Source organism: Xiphophorus couchianus, chromosome 18 (genome assembly GCF_001444195.1).
Source record: "Xiphophorus couchianus chromosome 18, X_couchianus-1.0, whole genome shotgun sequence".
In the NCBI taxonomy this organism is placed as follows: Eukaryota; Metazoa; Chordata; class Actinopteri; order Cyprinodontiformes; family Poeciliidae; genus Xiphophorus; species Xiphophorus couchianus.
The window spans coordinates 10,923,750-10,949,478 of NC_040245.1; the positions used below are offsets into that span (position 1 = coordinate 10,923,750).

The following is a 25,729-nucleotide window of genomic DNA, read 5'->3' on the forward strand; positions in this document are numbered from 1 at the left end:
TTTTTTTACATAAATAAACAAAAAGTAAGGCAAGACACTAAATCCAATTAGAAAGGTTTGCATGTTCAGTGAGACCAGCAGACCTTCTGACTGCTGTGTGATGCTCACAGAAGCAGGGCTCTCGTACTAAGTCCCACATGTGTTTGCAAACAAAATCATGATCCACTCTTGGAATACACCTCCTCTTGTTCCTACGGCAGGTTCCAACAGGGGATGCAGCGTCTGTGTCAACTCTAAGTTGATAACAAGGTTAACAATGATGTTTTACTCAATTGTTGTCATTTATTAATTGCAGAAAGTGTGAAATTTAACAAAGTGAATCAGGAGACCCTTCACTGTGACCTTTCACATGAAACTCACATTTCTCTACAAAACAAATATGATTTTCTTCATTTGCTGATTGGACAATACTTGTCTACACATGCTGTGTACTAGCTAATATCAATGAAAATTAAATTCATCCCTCATTGTGCTTACTTTCACAGTTTATATTATTAGACAATATAATTAGTTTGACATCTTGTTTTGAAATGGAAGAATCATTCTCTTGCGATCCCTACCTTCAGTTTGCCAAGGACTTTTAAAGGTAAGATATAAAAGCATAATAAAGATGTTTAACTTGCAACTTAGACTGTTTATAAATCCTGTTTTTTAAAGGTTGTATAAAACTAAACATGTATGACACTAATCAAAATTGTTGACATGTATCTTTAGCTAAATAAAAGCTTTCCAATATTTGTTTCGTCACTGGATTTTGTTCATCATGTATAAGTTGATTGTTTTTCTTTTCTTGTTATTTAAATCAAACTTAACTCTGATACTTGCCATGAACCTAACTATTACCTGTACACCTAACCCTAGCCTGATTCTAAACTCATTTCAATGCAAACACTAAAAATGGTGGTCCACCACACTAAGAACGGGCTTTGGTCGCAACAAGATTACACCAGAAAAGGTCCTAAAGGGGCAACATAAACAAGCACACACACATTTAGAAGGATAAGAAGTTTAAATGTTGACCTGAGTCCAAATAGAGGTCTGTAAGTAGGCAAGTAAACAGGAATTATGAAACAGTGTCAAGAAGGTGACTTTATGCACGACACTGCCACCCAGTGGTCGCGTAAAGTAGTTCAGCTCCTGCTGAAATACCCAAACGATGCTATCCTGTCTCGAACTAACTGGAATTAATGTGTATTTATTGCTTACAAACATCAGTTATCTTTTTAATTCATAAGAACAGTTTCCCTACTTTCCTAATGCACATTCCTATTAAATTATCTAAAATAAAAGAAAGACAGGACACTAATTATTCTGTTTTCTAGCCTGTTTTATTATGAAGTGTTGCTACAGAGGTGGAATAAGTCCCCCGGTTGATGAATTTAGAAGGGTCTAAAGAAACAGTATCAAATAAGCTGTTGGATTGTTGCTGTGGATTTTATCATCAAAACCTCACTGGAGTCGTCAGCTGAATTGAACCTGCATCCATCAACCCTTTCCAACAGCGTTTCATTATCAGATGCACATGATCCATCCTCCTGACACAGAGAGAAAAGGATGCTGTTTGCTGTTTTCTGACTGCGATCGGCGGTGCAGCTACACTGAACATGAAATGCCGCAAAGCACAAGTGTCAAACTCAAGGTTCGCAAGCCAAATCCGGCCCACTGTAGCTATCTCTAGACTCTAGAACAGGGGTCTCAAACTCCAGTCCTCGAGGGCCGCAGTCCTGCAACTTTTAGATGTGCCTCTGCTGCACCACACCTGAATAGAATAATTAGGTCATTAGCAAGGCTCTGGAGAACTGATCCACACAAGGAGGAGGTAATTAAGCCATTTCATTCCAGTGTTTTGTACCTGTGGCACATCTAAAAACTGCAGGACTGCGGCCCTCGAGGACTGGAGTTTGAGACCCCTGCTCTAGAAGGTCAAGTAAATTGAACTTTAAGATAAGAGTTGTGTGTTTAAATATTATATTATCAGTGAAGTCAAATCTGTTTTCATTTGTATAGGACCAAATTACATCAATGTGAGAAAAATGTTTTAAAAATTGTTATATTTTAAGAAGTAAATTGCAAATTTTAACAGTTTGCTTATGGGAAGTTTTATTAATACATTCTGCCACAATCGGCCCTTTGAGGACATTCATGATCTTGATGCGGCTCGAAATGAAAATGAGTTTGACACCCCTGCTAAAGAATCGCTGACTGCTGCCAGTGAGGACGCCTCTACTCTCGCTCTGCTATGGCAACCAGGTGGACTTCGATCTCAGCCTCCGACAGGGTCCTACAGAAAGGTGAGGATTAAACAGTTTTATAAGATGCACATGGCCTTTCTTAAGCATTTAAATACCATACACGTTTTTACATGTTGTAACATTAAAACTATAGTGTTGTGTATTTTATTAGGAGTTTATTTGCCAGCAGATAGTAGAATCTAATTAGAAAGTGAGCAGTACATCTAGAATAGAGTATGGTGAAACAATTCCATATTTTCAGAAAGTGAAGACATTATATAGATCCATCACACATAGACTGAAACATTCCAAGCCATTTTTATTATTTTTGTAATTTTGATGTTTACGACTGACAGAAAATCTAAACTCAAAATTAAATAAATAAAAAATAATATTTATATTAAAATATTTTAGAACTATATTTAAGAATATTATTTATAATATCATAATAATAACTAATAATGTTAATGCATATTAATTCTAATATTTATATTAAAGAAATTACATGCAATATTAAATGTAAATATGAATTTATGTTGCTTTATTTAATATTTAATTATTTAACATTTGATAATAATAATAATAATTTTAAATAACATTTAAAAATAATATAATATTTTAAAATAAAAACATAAGCTCTTTTGTGTTGGTTCACAACAGAAAATCCCAATAAAATACATTACATTTATGATGGGTAAGTGACAAAACCTGAAGAAAATCAAAGAGCTTCTGTAAGTTATTCTGAAACTTCAAGTACAATTGATTATATCAACACTGTAATTTAATTTTTTTACCAATGCGGCACTATTTAAACTGTCCCTGTTTGAACATTTCATAAAATTGTGTGACAAAATAAGGTTTAAAAATCAAAACAGGTCAGTACAGTTTTTAAAGAAATTGTACGTTACAGAAAAAGAATCAGTCATAATCATAGAGTCGTTACCTGAACTTAGGCTTGTCTTTGGTCACTACACCGATCTCCAGCTCAGAGGCCTTGAAGTCCATCGACAACACAGAGGCCAGACAAGATATGGCCATCTGCAGCAAGAACAGAGACTTAATAAAACAAATTAAATAGGAGAAAACCAAACTAAGAAAGTGAATTAATAAAACATTAATCAACCAGCTCTTCACATTGTTCTCAGTATTTTAATGTTATTCTAGGGACAGATTTCTGGTCTCATTTTTTTGTGCCAATGCATTTTAATGACCAAACTGAATCCTTAACAGACTCCTCCATCGGCTTTAGACCCATTTTCAAAGTTTAAATGAAAAGTTCTAACTTTCATAACAATGAATGTGTTTTTGCTGATGGTATTTTTTACAGACAGAATGAAGACCATGGTGGTCCTGTGATGGACCGGCAAAATGTTCAGGTTCTCCCAGTCGTACCTGTACTGCCCTGTCATGGCTCAACTCTGGCTTCTTCTTGAGTTTCTTCTCTAAGTAGCTGTTGGCCTCCGTCTGTTTGGCCCCGACCGCCGTGGCTCTGAAGCCGCAGTAGTATCCTGCCGGGTCACATTTATACAAGACGGGGCCGTGCTGGGGGTCCATCGCCACCAGGATCATACCTCCAGGGATTGACAGGACAGATTTTAGAAACATAAAACACAATAATGAGACTTTAAATACACCCACTGTCCCTGTAAATGTTAATCATCCAGTTTGTTTTTACCTTTTTATTCAAAAATCAATCATAATCAAGAAAATGTGACTTTTTTGACAAAAAAAACACCTCTTTAAGGTCAAAGTGACAACTGATTTCTACTAATTCTACAACATTATCCATTTTATTTATGGTTTCTTATACTTTTTACTGTATTTCTGAAACACTTTATATTGATAACACAGTTAAGGAGAAATAAAAGCCTTCACTCACAGCAGCCTAGTGGTCTCATCTCTGCATTCTGTGTGTACACCTGGGAAATATCCGCCAGTCTGCGACACAACACGTCCGCTGTGATGTCATAGCCAAACTTATATTTCCATTCTCCGGCCTCCACTCGGGCCCGGTGAACCTGCGAGCGGCTGTCCGCTACAAAAAAACAAGTGAGCAAGTTTGAAACCCTGCATCTTTAAAATAAAAATCAGTGGCAAAGAAAATCACAGGGATATGTAACGGATAGTACGAGGGCTGCAACTAATGATTATTTTAGTAATTGATTATTCTGACACTTAATCGGATAATAAATTCTACACATTCTACAGACTTTTTTAACCACCTGTTCCTATTTTTATACAATATTAGAAATACATTAGAATATGCAATAAACAAATTATACAGTTGCTTTTTACATAAGAAAACAAACATTTTATTGACTAAAATGCAATAGCAGCATTCCTTTAGCAAATTATACATCTGCGGCTAAAAAAATATACTTCCAAAGTCAACATGTGAAAAACTCAGCCTTTCTGCTTGATATGCAGTACAGACCAAAAGTTTGGACACACCTTTTAATTCAATGAGTTTCCTTTATTTTCATGAGTATTGACATTAGTAGATTCACACTGAAGGCTTCAAAACTATGAATAACACATGTGGATTTATGCACTAAACAAAAAAGTGTAAAACAACTGAAAATAGCCCTTATATTCTAGTTTCTTCAAAGTAGCAACCTTTTGCTGTGATTACTGCTTTGCACACACTCTGCATTTTCTTGATGAGCTTCAAGAGGTAGTCACCTGAAATGGTTTTCACTTCATAGGTGTGCCCTGTCAGGTTAATAAGTGGGATTTCTTGCCTTATAAATAGTCATGAAAATAAAGAAAACCCATTGAATTAGAAAGGTGTGTCCAAACTTTTGGTCTGTACTGTAAGTCCAAAAAGAGGGAAGGACTGATCTGTAGACTATTTTTCAATTAACAAATTAATAATTGGTGCTTAATTGGAGTTGTTTTGTTTTTTTTAAACAGAATGTGAAACAGGTGAAGCTAAATTTATGCCAATAGAGGAGGTTTGGGTAGAATATATTTACAGACAAAGTTATTTTTTTAATCTTAAATGTAAAATCTTTTCGTACAGTTTTGGTGTAATCAGTGCTCTGAATATGTTGTTCTTTCAGAAAATGGCCTTTTCTGAGTCTGTATGCTCAAGTTAGTCGCCAATTATTTCAGTAATAGATTCATCACGATTGATTCGGTTAATTGCACCATCCCTCCTTGGTACGCACCGTTGTGACCCGTCATCACACAGCCGATGCGAGGGGTTAGATGGAACATGTTGGTCACAGTGGAGGAGTCCAGCAGCTTGTCCTACAGTCAAAGGAAAGCAAGAAAAATCCACTTTAATTAGGTAATTCTCTGTAAATGTGAGCTAAATACATCAGATCGATTCAAAAATATGAAAGTATGCTGGATAATCTACATAGGTTGTACCATAATACCTGACCAAATAAGCTAAAAATGGTTCTGTGGTGTTGTAATGTGAGTGACACCCTGTTGACGGTAGGATCAGCTTCATAAACTAGTTTTGTGTTCCAGCTTCTTGCTGACTTGAGCAGCGTCTAGCTTCACTGGCTCCAGCTCATCCACACAGCCTGTGTGTGTTTGTGTGTTTGTGTCAGAAATCCTACCGGTACTTTCTTTTGCGTCACCACCACCACACTGTCCGACCCTCGGACTCCGATAGATGTCAGCCCACTCTGAGAGATGGCTTTGAAGGCATACTCTGCATGGGAGCACACCAGTACACACAATGAGGAAAGAAGCTAGGGTGTGTAAACATTTCCCGTTTTAAAATGTAAAACTTTTTCAGTTTTACATTTTGTGAATTTCCACCTTTTTCAGCGAATATTTGGGATATTTTGATGTCAAGGACAAATATTTGAAATAAATTGATCCCATCACCACAAATAAAACATGGATGCTGCTCAAATGATGGAAACCTAGATTCAAATCTTGGTTTTGACGAGGCCATTCGACCATTATCATGCCTTGATTTGTTCTATAAAAACAAAAAAAAAATATCTAAAATATTCTGTTGTTAATTAAGAAATATTCATACATAGAGTATTGTTCTGAAAACTAATATTGGGAAACTTTGAGACAGAATCAGAGACAGATGCAAATGTTCGTTTCAAGGATTTTTACTAACACATTTTTCCACAAGTATCAATTCTAATTCTTTCTCTCTGAATAAAAAGTAATTTATTTGCACTTAAAAATATAAAAGTCAACTTTTTCTTTACATTAGATTCCAACTTTGAGGTTTCTAAATGATATCAAGATCTGGTCTTTGACTCCAGTTCTGCTTCAACTTTTATTTCTTTACAGAATGTTTCACTTTTTTCCTCCAATATAAAGTGAAATTTCTGTTCAGGATCTGCTGCAGCAAATCTGCCCCAAACCATCACGCGTCCAGCTCCATGCTTCGCAGTTCGTAGGATTTTCTTTTCTTTTTTCCTGAAATGCTGTTTTTGGTTTATATGTCAAATATGTCTTCTGATCTTGGTGTCCAAATAATTAAAATTCAGAGTCACCCAACACCGGTTTACACACCTCATATGAAAGTTAAATATATGTAGTCTCATCATGTTTTTATCTGTTGCAGTTGAAGCAGGTTTTTTTCATTATTAGCCTGCATTTTACGCCATTTATGTTCCAATAAACTCTGACCAACTTTCCTGCAGTTGCGCTCTATTTTCACTGACAGATCAGATGAATTAAACGTTGCTCTGTGAGAAGCTTAAAGCTTGCCATTTTGCTTTATGAATTAAATCAGCTTTAAAATTTCTTTCTGATATATCTTCATAATGCTGTTTGTTCACTAATGGTCTCAAACAACCTCTGAGGCCTTCAGATAACAGCAAAGTTTATGCTGAAAATATATTAAACACACACGAATCTCATATGTAGTAGGTGGGTTCTGAAGGCAGTTGATGGTACTTGATTTAATTTAAGGGGAACAAAATGGAGGATTCAGAATACAAATGCACACCACACTTTTCGGTAAAACTTAAAATTAAAACCATGTATAATTTTCAAGCGGTTTGTATGGAAGAGGATTAGGACCACCGGAAAAAAAAAAGAGTTCTTAAAGTCAGAATTCTGACTTTAATCTCAGAATTATGACTTTAAAGTCAGAATTCTGACTTTAATCTCAGGATTATGACTTTAATCTCAGAATTCTGACTCTAATCTCAGAATTATAACTTTAAAGTCAGAATTCTGACTTTAATCTCAGGATTATGACTTTAAAGTCAAAATTCTGACTTTAATCTCAGGATTATGACTTTAATCTCAGAATTCTGACTCTAATCTCAGAATTATAGCTTTAAAGTCAGAATTCTGACTTTAATCTCAGAATTATGACTTTAAAGTCAAAATTCTGACTTTAATCTCAGAATTATGACTTTAAAGTCAGAAGAGGATTAGGGCCACCGAAGAAAAAAAAAGAGTTCTGACTTTAAAGTCAGAATTCTGAGTTTAAAGTCAGAATTCTCTTTTTTTTTTCCGGTGGCCCTAATCCTCTTCCGTAGGTTTGAATACTTTTCCAGATGACTGGATGTAATATAAAATCGCTCTAACTCATGACCATGGGTAATAATAATATGATTAAATTCCCTGAGTAAGAGGAAATTTAATCCCTCTTTCTCAGAATTAAAAATACTGTGTGTCACCTAATTCTAACTGAATAATGTATCTGGTCGCCATATTTTAGCAGGTAAAGCTGCGTGTATTCACATGAACTCAGGGTCAGGAGGCAGCGTTGGCACACAGCCTCTTGTTCTTGGGCTGACTGAAGCCTCCGTGCCTTACACCTTGATGTCAGGCGGCCAAACCTGGCAACCTGCGTGCTTCTATAATGTTTTAAAGCTGCTGTTTACGGTTATATGTGCCTACAATAATATTAAGTGTTCAAAATAAACGTAAAAATAAAAAATTCTGCGTGTACTTTAGACAAAACAAGTATAAGTCTGATGCTAACCCAGCATTCAGACACAAACCAGCTAACCCAACAGCCAGCACCGTGTTTATGCCTTACTAAAAGTTAACAGTGACTTTATTACGACGTGCAGCCGCAGCAGAGTCCTTCTGGCAGACAGCAATCATACACAGGTGTGTTAGTGTCGGCTGAAATACCAGAAACAGGTCCTTACCGACTTGGTAGAGTCGGCCCTCAGGTGAAAAAATGGTGATGTGTCGGTCAAAACCAGCGTTGGAGCCGCGGGACATTTTCCTCCTCCGGTCTCACCTCAGATGAACTCGGCGGGGGGCTGATTTGACCTGCGTCGGGTCGGATAATCGATCAATGTAAAACTTTTAGGAACTAGCAGTCAGAAAACAGCATGGCTGCGCTGTCGCTGAATGATAAAGCAGGATAATGGAGTGACTTCCCTGAATTTTTTTCTTTTTTACTTTCTCTTTCAGTTACATTTCTGAGCCGCTCCGTTCCTCTCTCTGTCATTGGACGGCAACAGGGAAACAAGGAAGTTAATCACTCTGCTTTTCACCTGACTAAAAGGTGGCCATTTTAGGAGGGTCAAACACGAAAGATGCACTTAAAGGTGGGAAATGTGACTCTCATTCCTCCCGAGACCTCCAACCACTCTTTCTGGAGGGCTGCTGGGTCCGCAGGTTTTTCCGCCAGAGGCGGATCCACGAAGTTTTCAAAGGGGGGCCATTTTCTTGCATTTTCTTGAAAATTTCCATGTATAAGGAAGAATAATAATAACAAAGAATGGGTATAAAAATATTAAGCTGTACAATTTTGACAAAATACAAAGTAAAAAAATGACAGATGTAGATCCTAAAGTATTGCTGTATTAAGCAAAAATGTGCACAGTGTTTTATTTATTTACTTATTTTTTTTGTAAAAACAGGTTGTTTCTCTTTTGTAATTATTTTGGGAAAAAAATGTTTTGGAAATGTTTTACAACACTGCATTTTGTATTTTTACATCATTAATATTATTCTGATTATATTCTTACTCCAGTAAAATTTCTGGATATAATTTCTGGATTAACTAACTTTGACTATACAATGTTTGTTAAGTTTATTCACTTTATTAGAAACATATTTTAACCAATAAGGTACCAGGCACAAACCTACACTTTATGTTAGAGTGAAATTTGTTGTTCCTACACAAGCTTTGTTGTTCACATAAAAATATATTCTATCTGCTGAGCCATTTAGAGATCAAGTGAATTAAATACTAGAACTTGTCACTAAAAGTACTTAACCTTTTTCTAACATACAATACCTAGTGTTGGTTTCACATGATTTATATTTAACGGCACAGACAATGAACTTTCAGTCATATGACCATCCTTTGGTTTGACCACCTTAAAAAACCAGACGCTCCATTCTTTTATTGAAATAAAAAAGCTCCCAGATCTTGACTGAGCTCCTTTCACTGTGCCTCAGAGAAAACATCTCCAGTGGAATTTGATTATGCCAGGAAGGAATTTTGTGGTTAACTGTGTCAAAAGTCTTCTTTAGGTCCAGAAATACAAACATCCATATCTCCTTGGTCCAATTATATGTCAAGTTAATGCAGTTTCTCCTACAGCCATCTCAGACACTGATGACAGATTAGATGTATGAGTTCAGGAAAAAAACAAAAGTTCAAATAAATAGGTCACACAGAATGGTTTGATACATGGTTTATTGATTGACAGATAGCATAGAGAAGGATACAGCAGGCACAAAATACAGCACTGTGATTGACCAGTAATATTGCAAATCATATATATGGTATTATCAGTTTCTGTTTACTTCATCCATTCAGATTATTCTCTGTATTCAGATTATTCCCTCATTCCCCAACTTAAAAAATGTTAATTTTTTGCTTTCTTGCTGGCTTCTAGGGTTACATTTTGTGGAAAAAATGTTTCACTTCTATATAAAAAAGAAAAATATAGTACATTCTTTGCACATTTGGAAACAGGTTTCTTTGGAGAAGACTATATTAGTATTATTGTATGATTTAAAAGATCATACAACCTTGCCTACTATGTTACCAGTGTCTAAACACATGCATGTGCTGTAATCTTGGCTTTATAAAGACGGAGGGAGTATATTTGCTAAAGAAATACCTAATGATGCATTTCAATTACATATTAAATACACTTGGCTAGTTATTGCATTCACATGTGCTATAATCTATATTGCATTATTGCAGCAAGTGGGCCTCCATTGCTAACTCTGTTAATCCCTGCTCTTTGTGCATGTCTACCCAGCGTCCTCCTGGGGGGGCTGTTGCTCCACATCTCATATAATGTTGGCTGAAGGCGCGCACGTAATATTAACACAAATGGGGTGAAAACTACGGACTCTTAAATGTTATTGTTGCTGTTACTAGAAGACAACACATGGCTTTAAAGTGTCCCTCCACCTTTCTTCGACAGCTCCTTGGCATGTTGAGAGTGCAAAGCTGGATTAGAACCCCAAGTGACACTTTTAGACCTTTTAAGCTCTGAGTGCATCACTATTCTGTCACCGCACCACCAATCACACTAAAGACAAGCCTGCCTCTGGCGTGCAACATTATAGTTAACGCCGAATTTGGCTCATGCCACTGGGGTTCGTCACAAACAGTCTGATTTTAACAGTGCGTGAGCCAAATTAATCCATGCTTCTACTGGACCATCAAAAAAATGAAGAGGAAGTAATGACTTATTCCTAATAAGAGCATTGTTGCTGATAACAGTCAGACAGCATGAACTTAGTCATGAGTTATTGCACTAAATATTTACAAATGACCAACAGGGAAGCCGGTCGGTCTCCCCAGAAAAACACAATTCAAACAGAGATTAGAAGAGCAGGGATTTCTAGTATTGTGCATTCAAAATAACATTTGAATGAAAGTGCATGAGTTTGTGAAAGTGCAACTAAGTGAAAAATACCCTGTCTTTGTTACAAACAGCATTTACAAGCACACAGACAGGGAAACCAGAGATGGACGTGAACCTGCAGAATCTCCAGAAGGCCGCCTCATTCGGCTGAGGAAACTGAGACGGACCCATCCTGGCAATCTAACACGATAAAGCAGAATGCACACTTTCTACTGACATCCACATTTAAAGACGTTTCTCTGTGTGCCGTGATGACTGTGTGATTGTAATATACGACTGGAACAGGGAGTGTAAGGGGAAGGGAAAAGGATTGCCAGTCGGTCTGCTCCCTGGGTGAGCTTCTCATCCTCTGCGAAGCTCCCTAAGCTCTGCTGCCACTTTACGCAGCTCTTCTTCAATCTCCAGGAGCTCCTGGTGGTAGGAATGAAAACACATGAATAATCTCTGCAGGAGATTAAATGAACCAAGATCAAAATGTTAAGCTCTTTTTAAAACTCCAAATGGTGTACATCAGGGCTCTACAACCTTTACAACCTAAAGAGTTATTTCTGCTTTCAGGTCAGAACAAATAAAACTTATTTAGAGCCAAAAACTGTCACATAAATTTTTTGGGGAAAAGATTTGAAAAAAACAGCTTATAATTTTAGATAAATATCTACTCCAGTAAATTTGGAGTCATTTTTAAAGAACTGCCAGAGAACCAGAGTACTGTTAAATATTACAATATTACAACGTGTTTTCATACTTATACTGCACTGGTGAATGAAAATAAAACACAATTTAATTTAAAGTATCATTAAACAGTCAACCTGGTTGTGTGTAGCTAAGTAGCTCATCATGTGAAGATTATTTCTGAGTAAAAAGAAGTCCTGATATCATATAAAGGTCATTCTTTTTTTCCTTGTTGTTGTAATTCATTGTTAAAATAGGTCAAGATTTAGTTGTCAAGTAAACCTCTAAAGATGTGTAAAAAGTTAACTTTTAGAGCAATATCTTCTGCAATATCTTCTGCACCTAATATAAGGAACTTGATACGTTTCACTGCTTAGGAGGTGGGATTAATAACTGGAAAGTCGAGCTCAAACCTGTCTAAATTGGGTAGATGTGTTTGCAAATCTCTGTCTCAACAATACATTTGTTATGAATATAAAATTAAAATACCTAGAGATCTATGAAGCATTAAGACCCTTAGACACATTTTCAACAATTTTTGAGCATTTTCAGAGTGAAGTTGCTGCTGTGATAAGAAATAAATTTATCTTAAGGCTTTTTGCACATTTTTCCTGGAATGTAAATATGTTTGTCCGTGTGTGTAACAAAGTAAACATGGTGTATATTTATTTTATATTTATTTTAATTTTCCAGGTACATTGGACATTTTGCCTTTGGGATTAGCTGAAAAAGAAGAAACGTTGAACTCCATCATAGTTTGAAAGTGTAACTGATACTGTTTGCTCTAACTCACCTCCCCTTCATCTTCTTCATGATCCCCTTCATCCTCATTGTCTTCATCCTCATCCTCTCTAACAAACTCTTCCTCCTCATCATCATCCTCTCCATTTTCTTCCTCCTCCTCTTCCTCGTACCTCTCCCTCTCAAACTGCCGTGTGGCCTCATCGCTGGCTTTCTCCATCACTCTCTTCTGCAGCGGCTCCTTCAGCTCCGCTGCTTCGTTCGTCTTCTTGACTTTCCCGTCTGATTTTTCCACCTCTCCACCCTCCTTGTCTTCGCTCTTGTCATCCATACTGTCCTCTCTCTTCCCGCTTTGCGACTCCTGCTGTTCCTCCTCCTGCACCTGTTTCATCTTTCGGACAAGCTCCTCCAGCTCCTCCTGCTTCTCCTTCCTCTCCCTCTCCTGCTCTGGTTTGCTGCCGTTGCTTTGCTCCCTGAGTAGCTCCTTCAGCTCCTTCTCCACCTTCTCTTTCTCCACCATCAACTCCACTTCATTCTTCTTCCTTTCTTCCATCTTTTGCTTCTCGAAGTCCTCTGCTCTTTTATCCTCTCCCTTGTTGCTCTGCTTCATCTTCTTCTCCTCCACTTCCTTTCTTAGCTCCGTTTCAGAGCCTTTCTGGTTCTCCTTCGCAGCCTTGTATCGCTTCGTTTTGAGCTCCTTCAGCAGCTCCTCTAGCTCTTCATCATTCTTCTCCTCTTCACTTTTCTTGGGGATCTCTTTGGCGAGCAGCTCCTCAAGCTCTTTGGACGTCTCCTCTTCATTATCGTCAATCTGTAGCTTCCTCTTGTTGTCTTCATCTTCTGTCTTTTCTCCATCACTTCTCATATCTTTCTCATCCTCCTCATCCCTCTGCTCAGACTCGATCTCGTCATCGGTCAGATTGTACTCGTCCCTCTCCTCCTTTTCCCGCTCTGCAAAAATTGAGAGACAGTGTCAGTTCCATTTTGACTTTAATAAAATCAATGAGACATAAAATTAGCACTTCCATGTTTTGCAACATTCATGAGCAGCTGTCAGTGGGAGTCTGTGCGTACCGTCATCAGCTAGCTTCTGCAGCTCCCTGAGAAGACCCTGGTGTCTCTGCACCTCGTTAAGTTCCTCTGAAACAACAATGGAGCACATGAAGAAGAAACAACAGTGCCTTGCAAAGATATTCATACTGCATGAGCCTTTTCATATTTTGTTACACGTTAGCTACAAACCTCAATGCGTTGTATTTTAATTTTTTTCTAATAAACACAAAGTATTACATAGTTGGGAGGCGGAACAACAAGGCTACATGGTTTTCAAAAGATTTTATAAATAAAAACCTGAAAAGTGTGGTATGCATTTATGTTCAGCCCTCTTTACTCTGACTCAACCAAATATAAAATCCAGTGTTGCAAATTCCCTTAACTATCTGCTGAATTAGATTTAATCTAAGGACGTCAAAGAAGATTTTTGTGAAGTGCAGAACCATTTGTTCTGGTCTTTAAAAAAGAAATCACAAGAAGAAAGTTATTGATGAAAGAAAACCATGTGAAGTTTGCCTCAATCCATGTAGGGGAAACATAAACATGTGGAAGATAGTGTTCAAATTAGATTAGATCAACAATAAATTATTATTATTTTCTTCCACTTCAGATGTACTCACTGTTTTGAGTTGCTATAACAAAATCAAAGCAAAACACACCGAAGTTCATGGTTGTAGCAGGCATGCAAGGAACAAAGACTGTTATTGTGTGATACATTTAGATGAGACGAACAAAACTTGACTTCAGTTTTTTTCCCACTCTACCCAGCTCTTCAGCTGACACTGTGGAAATTGAAGAAAATACAACATGTATCTTCTACCTGCAAGATGGGATCCACACTCATGGTGCGACCCGTCTTCATTCAGTGTCTCCTGAATTATACATTCAACCTGTTGGCGAAAACAGCACAGTTAATACCTGAAGGAGAAAAGCTGAACAACAATGTAAATACAGTACAGAAGGGTTCTTTCTGACCTTGGCGTCATTAAGGGGTGAGGTAACTGGTCGGCTTCCCACTGTGAAACCAGAGCAAACAAAGCAGGGACTGAGACCAAGATTGAACGTTAAATACAAGAAATATCAACAATCATTTAGTAATCACAACACCTAACAGCGCCGCAGCTGAGCGACTGCATGTCTTTAATCCTGCATGGGCGTGGGCAGAGCTGTTCCCTCATTACAGTGAGTGCAGTTACCCCAGTGAAGCAACACTGCAAAGGAGCTTAACTTTGCGTTCCTCTCGCTCTGAGATGAAGGCGGCTTTAGCTCACAGGTTGTTTTCCCACCAGAGCTAAATCAGTGACCAACTACCCGTACCATTAAGGGCATACTAAGCAGCTCCCTCTGTGTCTTTTCTCAAAGGAAGACAAGTTAACCAAAACATGAACTTTAATACAAGGTGAAAAGACTCAAAACACATCCAACGCTTACATACTTGGTCCAAAAAAGCCCAACTTTCCAAGATTTCTTTTGAGTCTTTCTACTACCAACACAACATTGTGCCTAAAAAGTCCAGAAAAAAAAGAAATCTTCTAACAGATAAACAGTAGCAGAAGGTGAAATCTGCTCTATTGTTCATTTTTAGCTGACAGCACTTTGAAAATCACACTGTTCTTAAAATTTTAATTTATATGGATCAAATAACTAACTTTTGTATTTTTTTTAAATAAATCAAGCTAAGTAAATCTAGTAACAAAGTCCCTAATCATTGAATTTCAAACTGGTTCTTTGTTATCTCTAAGAGATCACAGTTTAAAATTCAATGTTTAGGCACTCTGTAACTAGTATTATTCAAACATTTTACTGAGTGAAATAGCTTTACAGGAAAGGTGGCGTCAAGATGGTGGTCGACCGTGGGGAACATTTAGAAGGCTGGTAAATTTGCTGGCCACTATTTTCTTCCTCAGTCCTGCTAGTAAATTTCCAAGTTCTTCTAATATTAATTATGTTATTTATCTAATATAAACATTTAGAAAGATTAAAAACAATCAATGATTACCCATGATTCTCAATATTGATTTAGTTGTGTCAGACCAGGAATATGAACCTGAATGTTTTAGGTACATAATAATAAAAATGCTAATATGAGAACAGCCTCAATAGGAGTCATTTCTAAAGTAAACACTTGCATTAAAATGTTGAGCTTCTCTCAGTCTTAATGTATTTTACAACAAAAAGTTATGGAATCAATATTTTTGGTCTGAAGTAACTAATCATTCTGCAACAGATTTCCCCAGAAATATTGTTAAAATATTTTGTTCTTGTGAAACCAATATTGTCACACTATTACCTACTGCTTCCTTAACCTTCAATGCTTAGCCGGTCCATGGCATAGGCAAACTAGGCAGCTGCGCAGATTCTCAAGGCCAGAAGATGGCCCTGGAGAACGCTAAACGTCTGAAAAGGTCTACAGATGTCAAAAGTATCAATTTATAGTTATGACGCAGAAGCTTGCATTTAAATTGGCTTTAAGGTACATTAAGAGCAGATTTAAAGAATTTAGCATTTAGGATTTTAACATAAACCTACAGAGGAAAGTATTTACTGTATTGACAGATTTGTTTGTCTTCCTTATTTCATAGTTCATGTTTACTGCTTGTTTCTGTGCTGGATGCACATCTAATGTACATTTTTACTGAAAATGAATCAATCAATCAATACATGTTTACCAGTAACCTCTCTCACCCTCTCAAAACAAATAAAACCTGAAGAATTCAAATGGGATACAAGACTAATGGGTTTAACTGGAAATGGGGCCCCAAGCAGATTTGGGGCCCCATAAGATCTCAGGGTGTTCGTATTTGTTTTAATCACAAATAAATTAAATAGATGAATCCGATTCTAATATGTCTGTTTAGGTATTTTTATTCTTTTTTTTCTTCATAAAATCGCGTAATTTTGAATAAAAATATTAATTAAACGCGATGTAAATGAACGTAAGCTCGCTTCAGGCTCATTTTGTTGGTTATATTTTAACATGTTTAATCAGCGCACTCCGAAGGTGGACGGCTAAGGCGCTGGCACGTGTTGCTACAGCACGCGCACCTGCGCGGCTTTAATTGGCTCTTTAAATGTGCGGGTGAGCTTAGGTGACCTCGTTTTATCTATTTAACGTTACCGTCCCAGCAGCCGGTGGTCGTTCAGTGACACACACTGAAACAGAAGGTTAGATGTGTTCATACCGGGTTATGTAACGTCGCTCGTTAAGCGCATTAACTCTAAACCCTCCAGGGTTTTCGTCAATAGGTGGGCGAACCTGGTTTCTCCTCGTTCAATAAACAACATTTCTCTGTTTCCAGCTCTTGTCGGCAACAACTGAGCTGATGCAGCACTGCAGCAGAGTGAGAAACAGGAGGCTTTCATCCAGAGATATCAGCCTATACCCGCCTTTTCCAGCCACACCGCCTCCTCACGCAGTGATGTACATAAACACGGAGCAGCTTGTAAATGAGATGGTCGCCTACCTCCGACAGCAGCCCAGAGAAAAATCGCGGTTATCAGAATTCCCATAGGATCCGTGAGAGGAGTATCCTGCAGGAGATAACCTTGAAAATGCAGGGCTGGCTCTACCTCCCACACCCGCTGAGTGTGAGGTGGAGCCGAGTAGCTGTGTGTGTGTGTGTGTGTGTGTCAGGTGACCGAGCCCAGCCAGATCAGAGCCTAGCACTGTTGCCAGGAGGTCAAGTGTTGCTCTGCTGTCAGGGTCTCAACAACAGACCTACACACCATACTGTAAAAAAATAAATAAAAATAAAAATCTCATACAGTTCAATGCCCAAACAAGCACATCTTCATCCTGTTGGCTCCTTTTATATTCTGCACAAACTATAAAATAAATCATTACAGTATTGGTCTGGAAATATGACCAATTACTCTTTCGTTATTTAGACTAGTTCATCTCTGGAAAACATTTGTAAAAAGTATTTAATTTTACACAAAATTACTCTAAAATTTTTTAAACAACTAAAATGTCTTACAGCAATGTTATTGAAGCATTTTTTTTTTACTTGCACTTTGCTTTTTAAGTTTGGTCAAAAAAAAAAAAGCCAACTAAACTTCTACTCTTCAAAAAGAAATATAAACAATTCACGATACACGTATGATTTATTTCATTTTATTAAAAAGGACATACAGCATTTCCACTATTAATATTCAGCAGCACTGCTCTGTTTCACGAGAAAGAGGTTGTGTTCAAGTTTTTCTCTCGGTTTGTGTGGAGAAGCGCCGTCTGGTTGGGTTTTCATCTGGGATTAGGACCAGGCCTGGGTGGCCGACTGTGCTGGTTGGGTCCAATGTATTTCAGAGGAGTGTGCTTTGGCTGCTCTATCACTTCCAGACCCAGATAAGGCTGCAGGGCTTGAGGAACACACACGGTTCCATTCTGAAGACATACAGTCACCAATCAGTTACTAAAAAACTGAAGATGGAGGAAATGATTTGCATGCATAGGACAAAAGATAAGAGTTTGTACAGAACACTATTTTCATAAGCCGTAAACAAACTGCGCAAAAAAAGTATTCACATGCTTTGAACATTGTTGCATTCTGTTACAGCTACAAAATGTATTTCATTAGGAATATATGTGATAAACCAACACAAGTTTGTGCAGAATTATGACAGAGCAAAATGATCCATGGTTTTCCAAATTATTTAAAAAAAATTTAAATAGTGCAGTGTTCGCCTTTTTATTTAGTAATATTTTTCCTGTATGGAGAAGCAGATCTCATTTAAAGTTTTTCACATCAGTGTTTACTAATGCCAATTGCTTTTAAAATTGATAAAAGTTAATGTGAAATGTTTTATTTCTCATCTACTTTTACACTTTCACAAAAGTATTTTCTTACTTAAAACTTGAGACTAAAAGTGATATTTTTACATTTTAAGCAATAACATGTTTTATTAGCATTTTTCTTTGATATGTTTGTTTTACTACCTTAAGTGCAAAACAGGGCAATTTTTTATTCAATTACTCGATTAATCGTCAAAAATTAATCAACAAATTACTCGATCACTAAAATAATCGTTTACAGCAGCGCTAGTAGTAACAAACAGTACATTTCAGAAGCTGTATGACTTTAAATCCCAATAAAATAGCTTTAAAATTGATTTTATTTGTAATGTATGTGACTTAAGAGATTTTCTGATCACTAGTTTAGTCATAAAAGCACACGGAAATTTTTATTTTATTTTTTTACATTTTCCATTCAAACACTGGAAATCTGATTCTGCATTCCAGGCTTTCCCACTTCTATCATGTAAACGGTTTGTGCCTTACTTTGGTCTGATGAGTCTCCAGGATGGAAATAATCATTCGAGGAATTGCACACGCTGTAGCGTTCACCTAGGTTGAAGAGAAATAATAGACTGTAGATTTATGGTCTAATGTGGAGCAGCAGGAGCGTACTGTGGTCTGCAGCCTTACTGTGTGGGCATACTGCAGACTGCCGTCCTCCCTCTCATACAGGATGTTGAGGCGTCTGCTCTGATAATCTGTACAGTTGGACGCGCTGGAAACCTGATACACAAGAGAGAGCTCTTCAGAAATCAACCTGATCAGTCGTTCAAAGCAACAGCTGCTTGTTTTTAGCTCGGCAGATCTGATTAAAGATGTCTGGCGTATCTGGACTGTTAAGGGAAAGTAATGACGCTGACTTCTCCGTAGCTGTTCCTCCCTGGCATCCATGCTTCGATGTCATACTTCCTGTAGGCGGGAAGGCCCAGCTCCTCAGTGGGCATGTCCAGCACTCTGAAATCAAACCAATGACAGCAATATCAATGAATGTACTCATGACTCAAATAGATGTCTCCAACAACACTGAGCTGAATTATCAAGTCAAATCAAAGTAGAGAGTAGAGAGTCTTTAGAAAGGTATGATAATTCTATGATAGCTTTAGTCACATTATTAGACACTGACATAATGTTTGGATAACAGGAAACATGTAGGAAAGACTGGAGGATCTAATGAAGTGGTATCCAAAGTGTGGGGGGCGCAGTGCCATTGCAGGTGGGAAAGTGGTATGGATGAAAAAAAACAACAAAACAGTTACACAAAAGTGTTTCACTGTAAAGATGGTTTGTAGAGTGTTTTGTTGCAACCAGAAGTGTGAAAAAAACTACAGTGGAGTTTGAAAACAAAATACGTGTACAGGTTTATGTCTGGTTGAACGATGTGTGTGCCCAGTTGATTTTTTTTTCTTTCCTTTTTTCTGGATTTTATTGTAATCCTTAGGGGGGCCCAGGAAATCTTTGGGAACCACTGGTTTAATGAGTTATCTAATGAGTATGTTTTGTACATATGCAGTGTGTGGTAATTTCTTTCACTTTCAGGCATTGATGTTAACTTGGATATCAGACTGGAACACAGGATCAGTGATTGCCTAATGTTAAATCTAATAAATAAGAAAAATTTTGATTATGACATTCCAACTTTTAACCTTAAATAACTTAATGTGGACCACCAGTAAAATCTGTTATTTATTAACCCAGATAATTGCAGTGCAGTTAGAATGGATTTAGTATGTTTTATAACTTGTTAAGATGATTTTTTTCAGGTAAGGTTCCAAAGAAAATAATTTTGTCAAATTCAATATTTTTGTTGCATCTTATTTGCGATCTCAGATTATCTCTGATGCTGCACAGTTGTTTGTTTCCTCACCTGTAGTGAAGCTCCAGCGCAGAAAGCATCTCCTTCTGCAAGGAGACGAACTCCTCCAGCAGCTGTGAGCTCTCCTGTCCTGTCTCATTAGCCGTCACTCCAAACATCTCAACCTGAAGCAAAACACGAGGGGACAATAACAGAGCTTTTAAGATGAATAAGATGAATCTGTTTCAATTGGATTTTTTCATCTCGCCATCATTTAAAGTCTTTCCCCAGGTAAGACCTCCTTTGTGTTTGACCTTATTGAAGTGATGAACTCTGTAAAGTCCCCACGTCTCTCTGCCGGTGTCCGTCTCGGCTCTGTAGCAGGTGCTGCTGCACACCGTCCTGCAGTGAGAGACGACACGCTGCCACGGTTACAGATAGGAGTCGCTCCAGGATGATGAAGGATGAAGGAGTGAGGAGAGCTTCTAACCTGACTGGCAGGTCCTTCCAGTTTACCGCATGATCCATGAAATAACCTGTGGAAATACAAACAAAAATGTAGCACACAACACTGATTTATGCACAAATCTTCTTCTAGCAGTAAGGGGAAGGCAAATATTCAGTATTTATTAACAGCTTTTCTTTAAAGAGCTATAGTGTTTATTCAATAGCATGAGGAACAGAGGTGTGTGTAGCGACAATGTAAAGGTGAGCAAAGCCTCACCTGCCACCCCGACCTCGCCTGTCCCAGCCAGGTTGAGGTCTGGGAAACGTGCCGGGTCCAGGGAGTAAACCTGAGAGAGGTGGGCGTTCGGCTGCATCCCACAGCCCTCCTGGGGACAGTGACAGGAGGGGATAGGAGACATTACTGAAATCCTGGACAGAAAACCAAAGCTGGCTGGACAAAATAAACATTTTACAGAGAACACAGTTTCAAACATTCTGCTTTTGATTACAGAAACAAGATGGCATGATGGACTAATCAGCATGTCTTGAACATAAACGTGAAAAGCTCAGCCCTTTCTGTTTGATTGATTTTTTCAATTAACCGATTGATAATTGAATAGAAGAAAAGATGCTTAGTAGCAGATTTTTTTGTTTACAAACTTCGAACCAGGTGAAACTAAAACTAGGCCACTTGAAAAGTTCTGGGTCAAACAGATGTAAAATGTGTAAACGTAAAATTTAATGACTTGTTTTCATCTGCTCTCTATACAGACTAATCCAAAGTTTATGTGTATAAATCAAAATAAAGCACTAGCTGACTCGAAATCTTTCAAGTAAAAAGCAAGACTATAAAAGTACTTTGAGTGATTTGTAATTGACTTAAATTATATGAAGAAATAATAAAGCAGTTTGCAAAACAAGTCACATGACAGACAGGTAGAAAGTTGCTGCAGCCAAGACAGTCTCTCTTTTGCTGCGAACATTCTTGAAAAACTGGTAGGAAAGACTCAGATTCAGTAAGCCCACAAAATGAAGTGTTCGGCCCATGAAACTGTTTTCAAATCCTGCAAAGAAAAATAGGTTGAGAGTTTAAAAAATGGCTTCGTACGACTAGCTGGAGCTCAATCTGACAAGCATTAAATCTGACAAGCATTTAATTTACCTTATATTCCGGACTATAGAGCGCACCTCACTATAAGCCGCACCCACAAAGTTAAAAACACACAAACAACAAAACAAACTGGAAACGTACATATATAAGCCGCACCGGGCTATGAGCCGCTGGTATCTCCGCCGCTCTCGGTTTTCCACAAGGACGCAAATAAATCTATTATTAAGAACGCAGCTCCGTGTCACCAATGCCGAACCATGGATTTGTTCACACCGAGCTTACATGCAGCGGCTCTTCTTCCCTCCTTTACTACCAGATCGATAGCCCTCAACTTCAAAGCTGCATCATATGAACTTCTTTGTGTGATTTCCATGATGAGGGGGTATGAGTTTGAAAACATTTCTCCGTCGTGCCTGCTGCTAGCATGTGCTTGTTCTAAATGAAAATCAGCACTTTCTTCTTTGCTTTCCAATTTTGACTTCCAATGGTTCACTTCCTGCTAAAGAGCCCCCTGGTGGTTGAAGAAAAATCCACAGAAAAGTCGCACCAAAGTAGCGGCGTATTGTCCGAAAAATATGGTAAGCCCATACTGCGGTGCGGGCATTCAGCAAGATTTTACTACTGCAGCTGACAGATGTGATACTCACAAACACCACCGCCTTCAGCATGTCCGGCACAACCATGGGAACGAAGCCCTGCAACAGAGGAAGAAAACTCAACTGTCAGTGTTTTTTTGCCTGAGGACAATGACTTTACTCGTTTTGCATTCATTCATTGCAGAAGATTTTTCCAAACCACAATCATACCCGTCGCTGCAATGTATCAAGAGCAAAGTTCTGGAGTGCAATTTGAAGTTTGGCTCCCGCTCCTCTCAAATAGTAGGACCGATGGCCAGAGACGTGAGACAAATGCCTGCAGCAGATGACAGACAGACTATGAACACTCTCATTGTGCTACACAAGTATTGAGCACATTGGGTGAATTTCAGCCTACCTCTGCCTGATGAGGCCCAACGCCTCACCGAGCTCTACGTGGCCTCTAGGCTTAAAGTCAAATTCTGCAAACAAAGCAAGACCGTTTTCTTTGGTAAGCATGACAATAAACCCTTTAAAGCCGTTTTTAATTTACTATTAACATCACTCACCTGCTTTCTTTCCAACCAACTCCACCACCCTAGCCTGGCTCTCATCTCCAACTGGCTTAACAAAAACAAGGCGAAAAGGGAAACATCACTTCCACAACTTCTGCTGCACACCAAAACCTCATTGGAAACGCTTGGGATTAGTTCATTAAGTTCTCACCACATCAGGGTGTGTGTTGTTGGGCAGTCGGAGCGAGTGGCTGTAATGTTCCTGCTCCAGTTCGGTGTCTCTAAGGTAGAGCTGGTTCAGTCTGTTGCGGATGTCGCGGCCCTTCTGCAGGGCCTGGGTGTACTCTGGAAGCTGCAGCAGAAACAACTTAGTCAGACACAAAAGATGCAACACATTCAACCTCACCTGGTCATTTGGAGTAACCAAAAGAGAAAGTGGGTACTGAGGCTGCACTTACATTAGCGAGGACCTTCTTGTCTTTTTGGTTCTGTGGAAATAATTATAAGAACATTTAGAAACAGCTTTACAATACGGGTTCCATTAAAGATTGTTTTAAAAATGTATTATTCTGGTGATTGTTGTGTCTTTTAAATGGATAAAGAAAGAGGGCACATTCTGCTGATTTTTCATCTAACTACTTAAGCATATTTTATACAATATTAGCAATACATAAGAAAATGCAAATAGCCATTTTTGCTTGACTTAACATCAATAAAGTATAGGGTTAATCTTTTGATGAATTTTCATGATTACCAATTAAGGACTGGATAGCAAAAACTACATAGTAAGAGATTTATTTTTATTATTATTTTATTTTTTAACCAGGTGAAGCTAAAACTATGCCACTTGAGGCGTTCTGCACAGAACATATTTACACGCAAAAAAGGTTTTGCATTATAATGTGTATTCTTAGTGAACTTTTGGCTCAATTGTTGCTCTTACAGAGTTGTTCTTTTAGCAAATTGTATATTTTAGATTCTTTAAATTAAAGTTAGCAATTAATCGATTGCTTAACTAGTTGAAGATTATTTCAATAAGCAATTCATCACCATTAATCCAATTGAGTGTCTTAGCCATAAAATTGTCATTTCTTTGCTTTATCTTGTTGCATTAAGTCCTACTGAATCAGATCAGAGCATATATTTGAAGATTTGTGGGTTACATTTTTAACTGGTGCAAAATAAATCTCACCACAAGAGTTCTGACTGTCTCACTGATGCATCTCTTCTCCTCTTCCAACTCAAGGATTTCTGTCCTCACAGCTTGGAGCTCCTGCCACACTCTCACCTGAAGCAATATAAGTACGAGGTGAAAGGTCAGTCAGTGTCATTCTAAACAAAGCTACTTTCTGCACAAGAAGACATTATGACAGTTTGAATGCCTTACAATTTTCCTGACATCGTCCCCTCGCAGGTCGCCCTTCCTGTTCTCCACATTAGCGATGACTTTGTCGGTCTCCTCACACACCGCTCCCATGTCCAGCTCGGGCTTGTCGCTGTAGCCTTCACGGACATGCTCGTACAGACTGCTGCGGACTCCATGCCGGAGGCGACGCGGGACAACACCGCAGGCCCTCCGCCTGGAGAACAACTGTCTGCTTATCGGTTGTAACACTGTCAGAGCGACGCCTCTAACTCTTGAAACCATACTGATGCAGGTCGCCATGTTTCTCATGCCGCATTCAAGGAACCCCGGAATATTTAGTTTCATTCACATCACTTGAGAATCCCGCTGAACGTTTTAGCGCTTATGTTATTGAGTTCGTATAAGGATGAAGTAAAGTGGAATAAATTAAAAGTCAAAATTTACATTGCTTTCTTTATTTTATTTCTATATTAGGGAGCATTGAGGTTGCGTATTAATTGACATTCAAAACCCATAAAAAAATTAGCTAGATAAATAACTTAATACATATATAAAAGACAAAAATTTAAAAGACAAAACAGGAGCCAAGGGTTTTCACATGGAAAATTTCTGATCACACATAAGTTGGACATGAAAGCTTACACCTGGTTTATACAGGTCTAAGAAATCTGCTTTTATGCAAAAGGATCAAACATACATATTTCTACTTCTTTAAGTTTACGTGAGGAAATTAATATTTTTTAATTGTTTGCCATTTTTATGCATGTGAGCTCAGTATTTAAAATTTTCTATCCTACTTTTAGCTGTGACATCATGCAATGAATAAAAGCACCTAATCTTGCTTCATCTTGGAGTGCAACGGGTGTTACAATGTGAGAAATCTGTATGCTTCACTTTTCCAGTGATTTTATGTTTGTTTGTTTTTTGTTATGTTTTGGTTTATTAAATAAATATATGATCATTTAAATGTTCACTCATTTGTTGTTGTTTTTATCATGAAAAAGATAGCAGTGTATTTTTATGAAATTGTGCTTCAAACCAAAAATCAAATAACAACAGGATTTTATGTTTATTTCATTTCTGGTTTCTTATGGAAACCTGTAATTGCCAGAGCATTCATAGACCAGTATGGATCTGTCTCTTTTTTAAAAAGTTTTTCTGTTTTATTGACATAAAATGCTGATTGGAAATGTTCGGTATCTACCTTGAATGCACCACGGATGCGGAAATCATATGGGAAACAAATATAATGAAAACAATTAAAAACAAGAAAAGTGTTTTGTTTATTTTTTTATTTCTCATCAACCACAGTAAGAGCTAAACAATAAAAATACAATCGTTTTTACTATTTATTAAGCATAGCTCGATGCGTTGGTACAATTCCTTTCATATGCAAGCAAGCGAAATTTTCATAAACAATTTAAGATATTCAACTATACTTCAATCGCCTTTACCTCGTTCCTTTATTGACTGAAGCTAAATTTAAGTTGCTTTAATGCATTTTTCTGCCTTGCTGTTAGCCATTTCCTTCATTGCTGTTAACCTTCTCGGGTTCTGTTACCATAGCTACCGTTACCAAAATAAACAAACAAAAACAACTGCACTCAGTCGCCCTTTACAAAATATTATATATAAATAT

General features: G+C 37.8%; 3 protein-coding genes across 4 annotated transcripts; all 3 read right to left on the minus strand.

Moving 5' to 3' along the window:
* Window positions 1-1,306: 1,306 nt before the first annotated feature.
* psma6l (proteasome 20S subunit alpha 6, like) lies at window positions 1,307-8,607 on the minus strand. The gene is made up of 7 exons (XM_027999599.1): window positions 8,330-8,607; window positions 5,804-5,898; window positions 5,402-5,483; window positions 4,111-4,266; window positions 3,624-3,802; window positions 3,175-3,269; window positions 1,307-2,281 (listed from the first exon to the last, which is right to left on the minus strand). The coding sequence occupies exons 1-7, from the start codon at window positions 8,403-8,405 to the stop codon at window positions 2,224-2,226; spliced, it is 741 nt and encodes a 246-aa protein (XP_027855400.1). The 5' UTR covers window positions 8,406-8,607; the 3' UTR covers window positions 1,307-2,223.
* Window positions 8,608-9,820: 1,213 nt separating this feature from the next.
* Window positions 9,821-17,119, minus strand: LOC114133439 (DNA ligase 1). The gene is made up of 6 exons (XM_027999346.1): window positions 16,957-17,119; window positions 14,468-14,508; window positions 14,313-14,382; window positions 13,514-13,579; window positions 12,492-13,390; window positions 9,821-11,437 (listed from the first exon to the last, which is right to left on the minus strand). The coding sequence occupies exons 1-6, from the start codon at window positions 17,000-17,002 to the stop codon at window positions 11,369-11,371; spliced, it is 1,191 nt and encodes a 396-aa protein (XP_027855147.1). The 5' UTR covers window positions 17,003-17,119; the 3' UTR covers window positions 9,821-11,368.
* A 458-nt stretch (window positions 17,120-17,577) lies between these two features.
* On the minus strand, window positions 17,578-24,450 carry sars2 (seryl-tRNA synthetase 2, mitochondrial). 2 transcript variants are annotated; one of them, XM_027999160.1, is made up of 16 exons: window positions 24,112-24,450; window positions 23,917-24,012; window positions 23,183-23,212; window positions 22,936-23,076; window positions 22,779-22,833; window positions 22,628-22,691; window positions 22,441-22,546; window positions 22,282-22,329; window positions 20,801-20,909; window positions 20,567-20,612; window positions 20,391-20,478; window positions 20,149-20,261; window positions 19,145-19,238; window positions 18,915-19,007; window positions 18,768-18,833; window positions 17,578-17,873 (listed from the first exon to the last, which is right to left on the minus strand). In XM_027999160.1, the coding sequence occupies exons 1-16, from the start codon at window positions 24,433-24,435 to the stop codon at window positions 17,733-17,735; spliced, it is 1,614 nt and encodes a 537-aa protein (XP_027854961.1). In that variant the 5' UTR covers window positions 24,436-24,450; the 3' UTR covers window positions 17,578-17,732. The 2 variants fall into 2 exon arrangements, with proteins under 2 accessions (XP_027854961.1, XP_027854960.1); XM_027999159.1 differs by having other exon boundaries at window positions 22,936-23,091; window positions 24,112-24,421.
* Window positions 24,451-25,729: the final 1,279 nt, after the last annotated feature.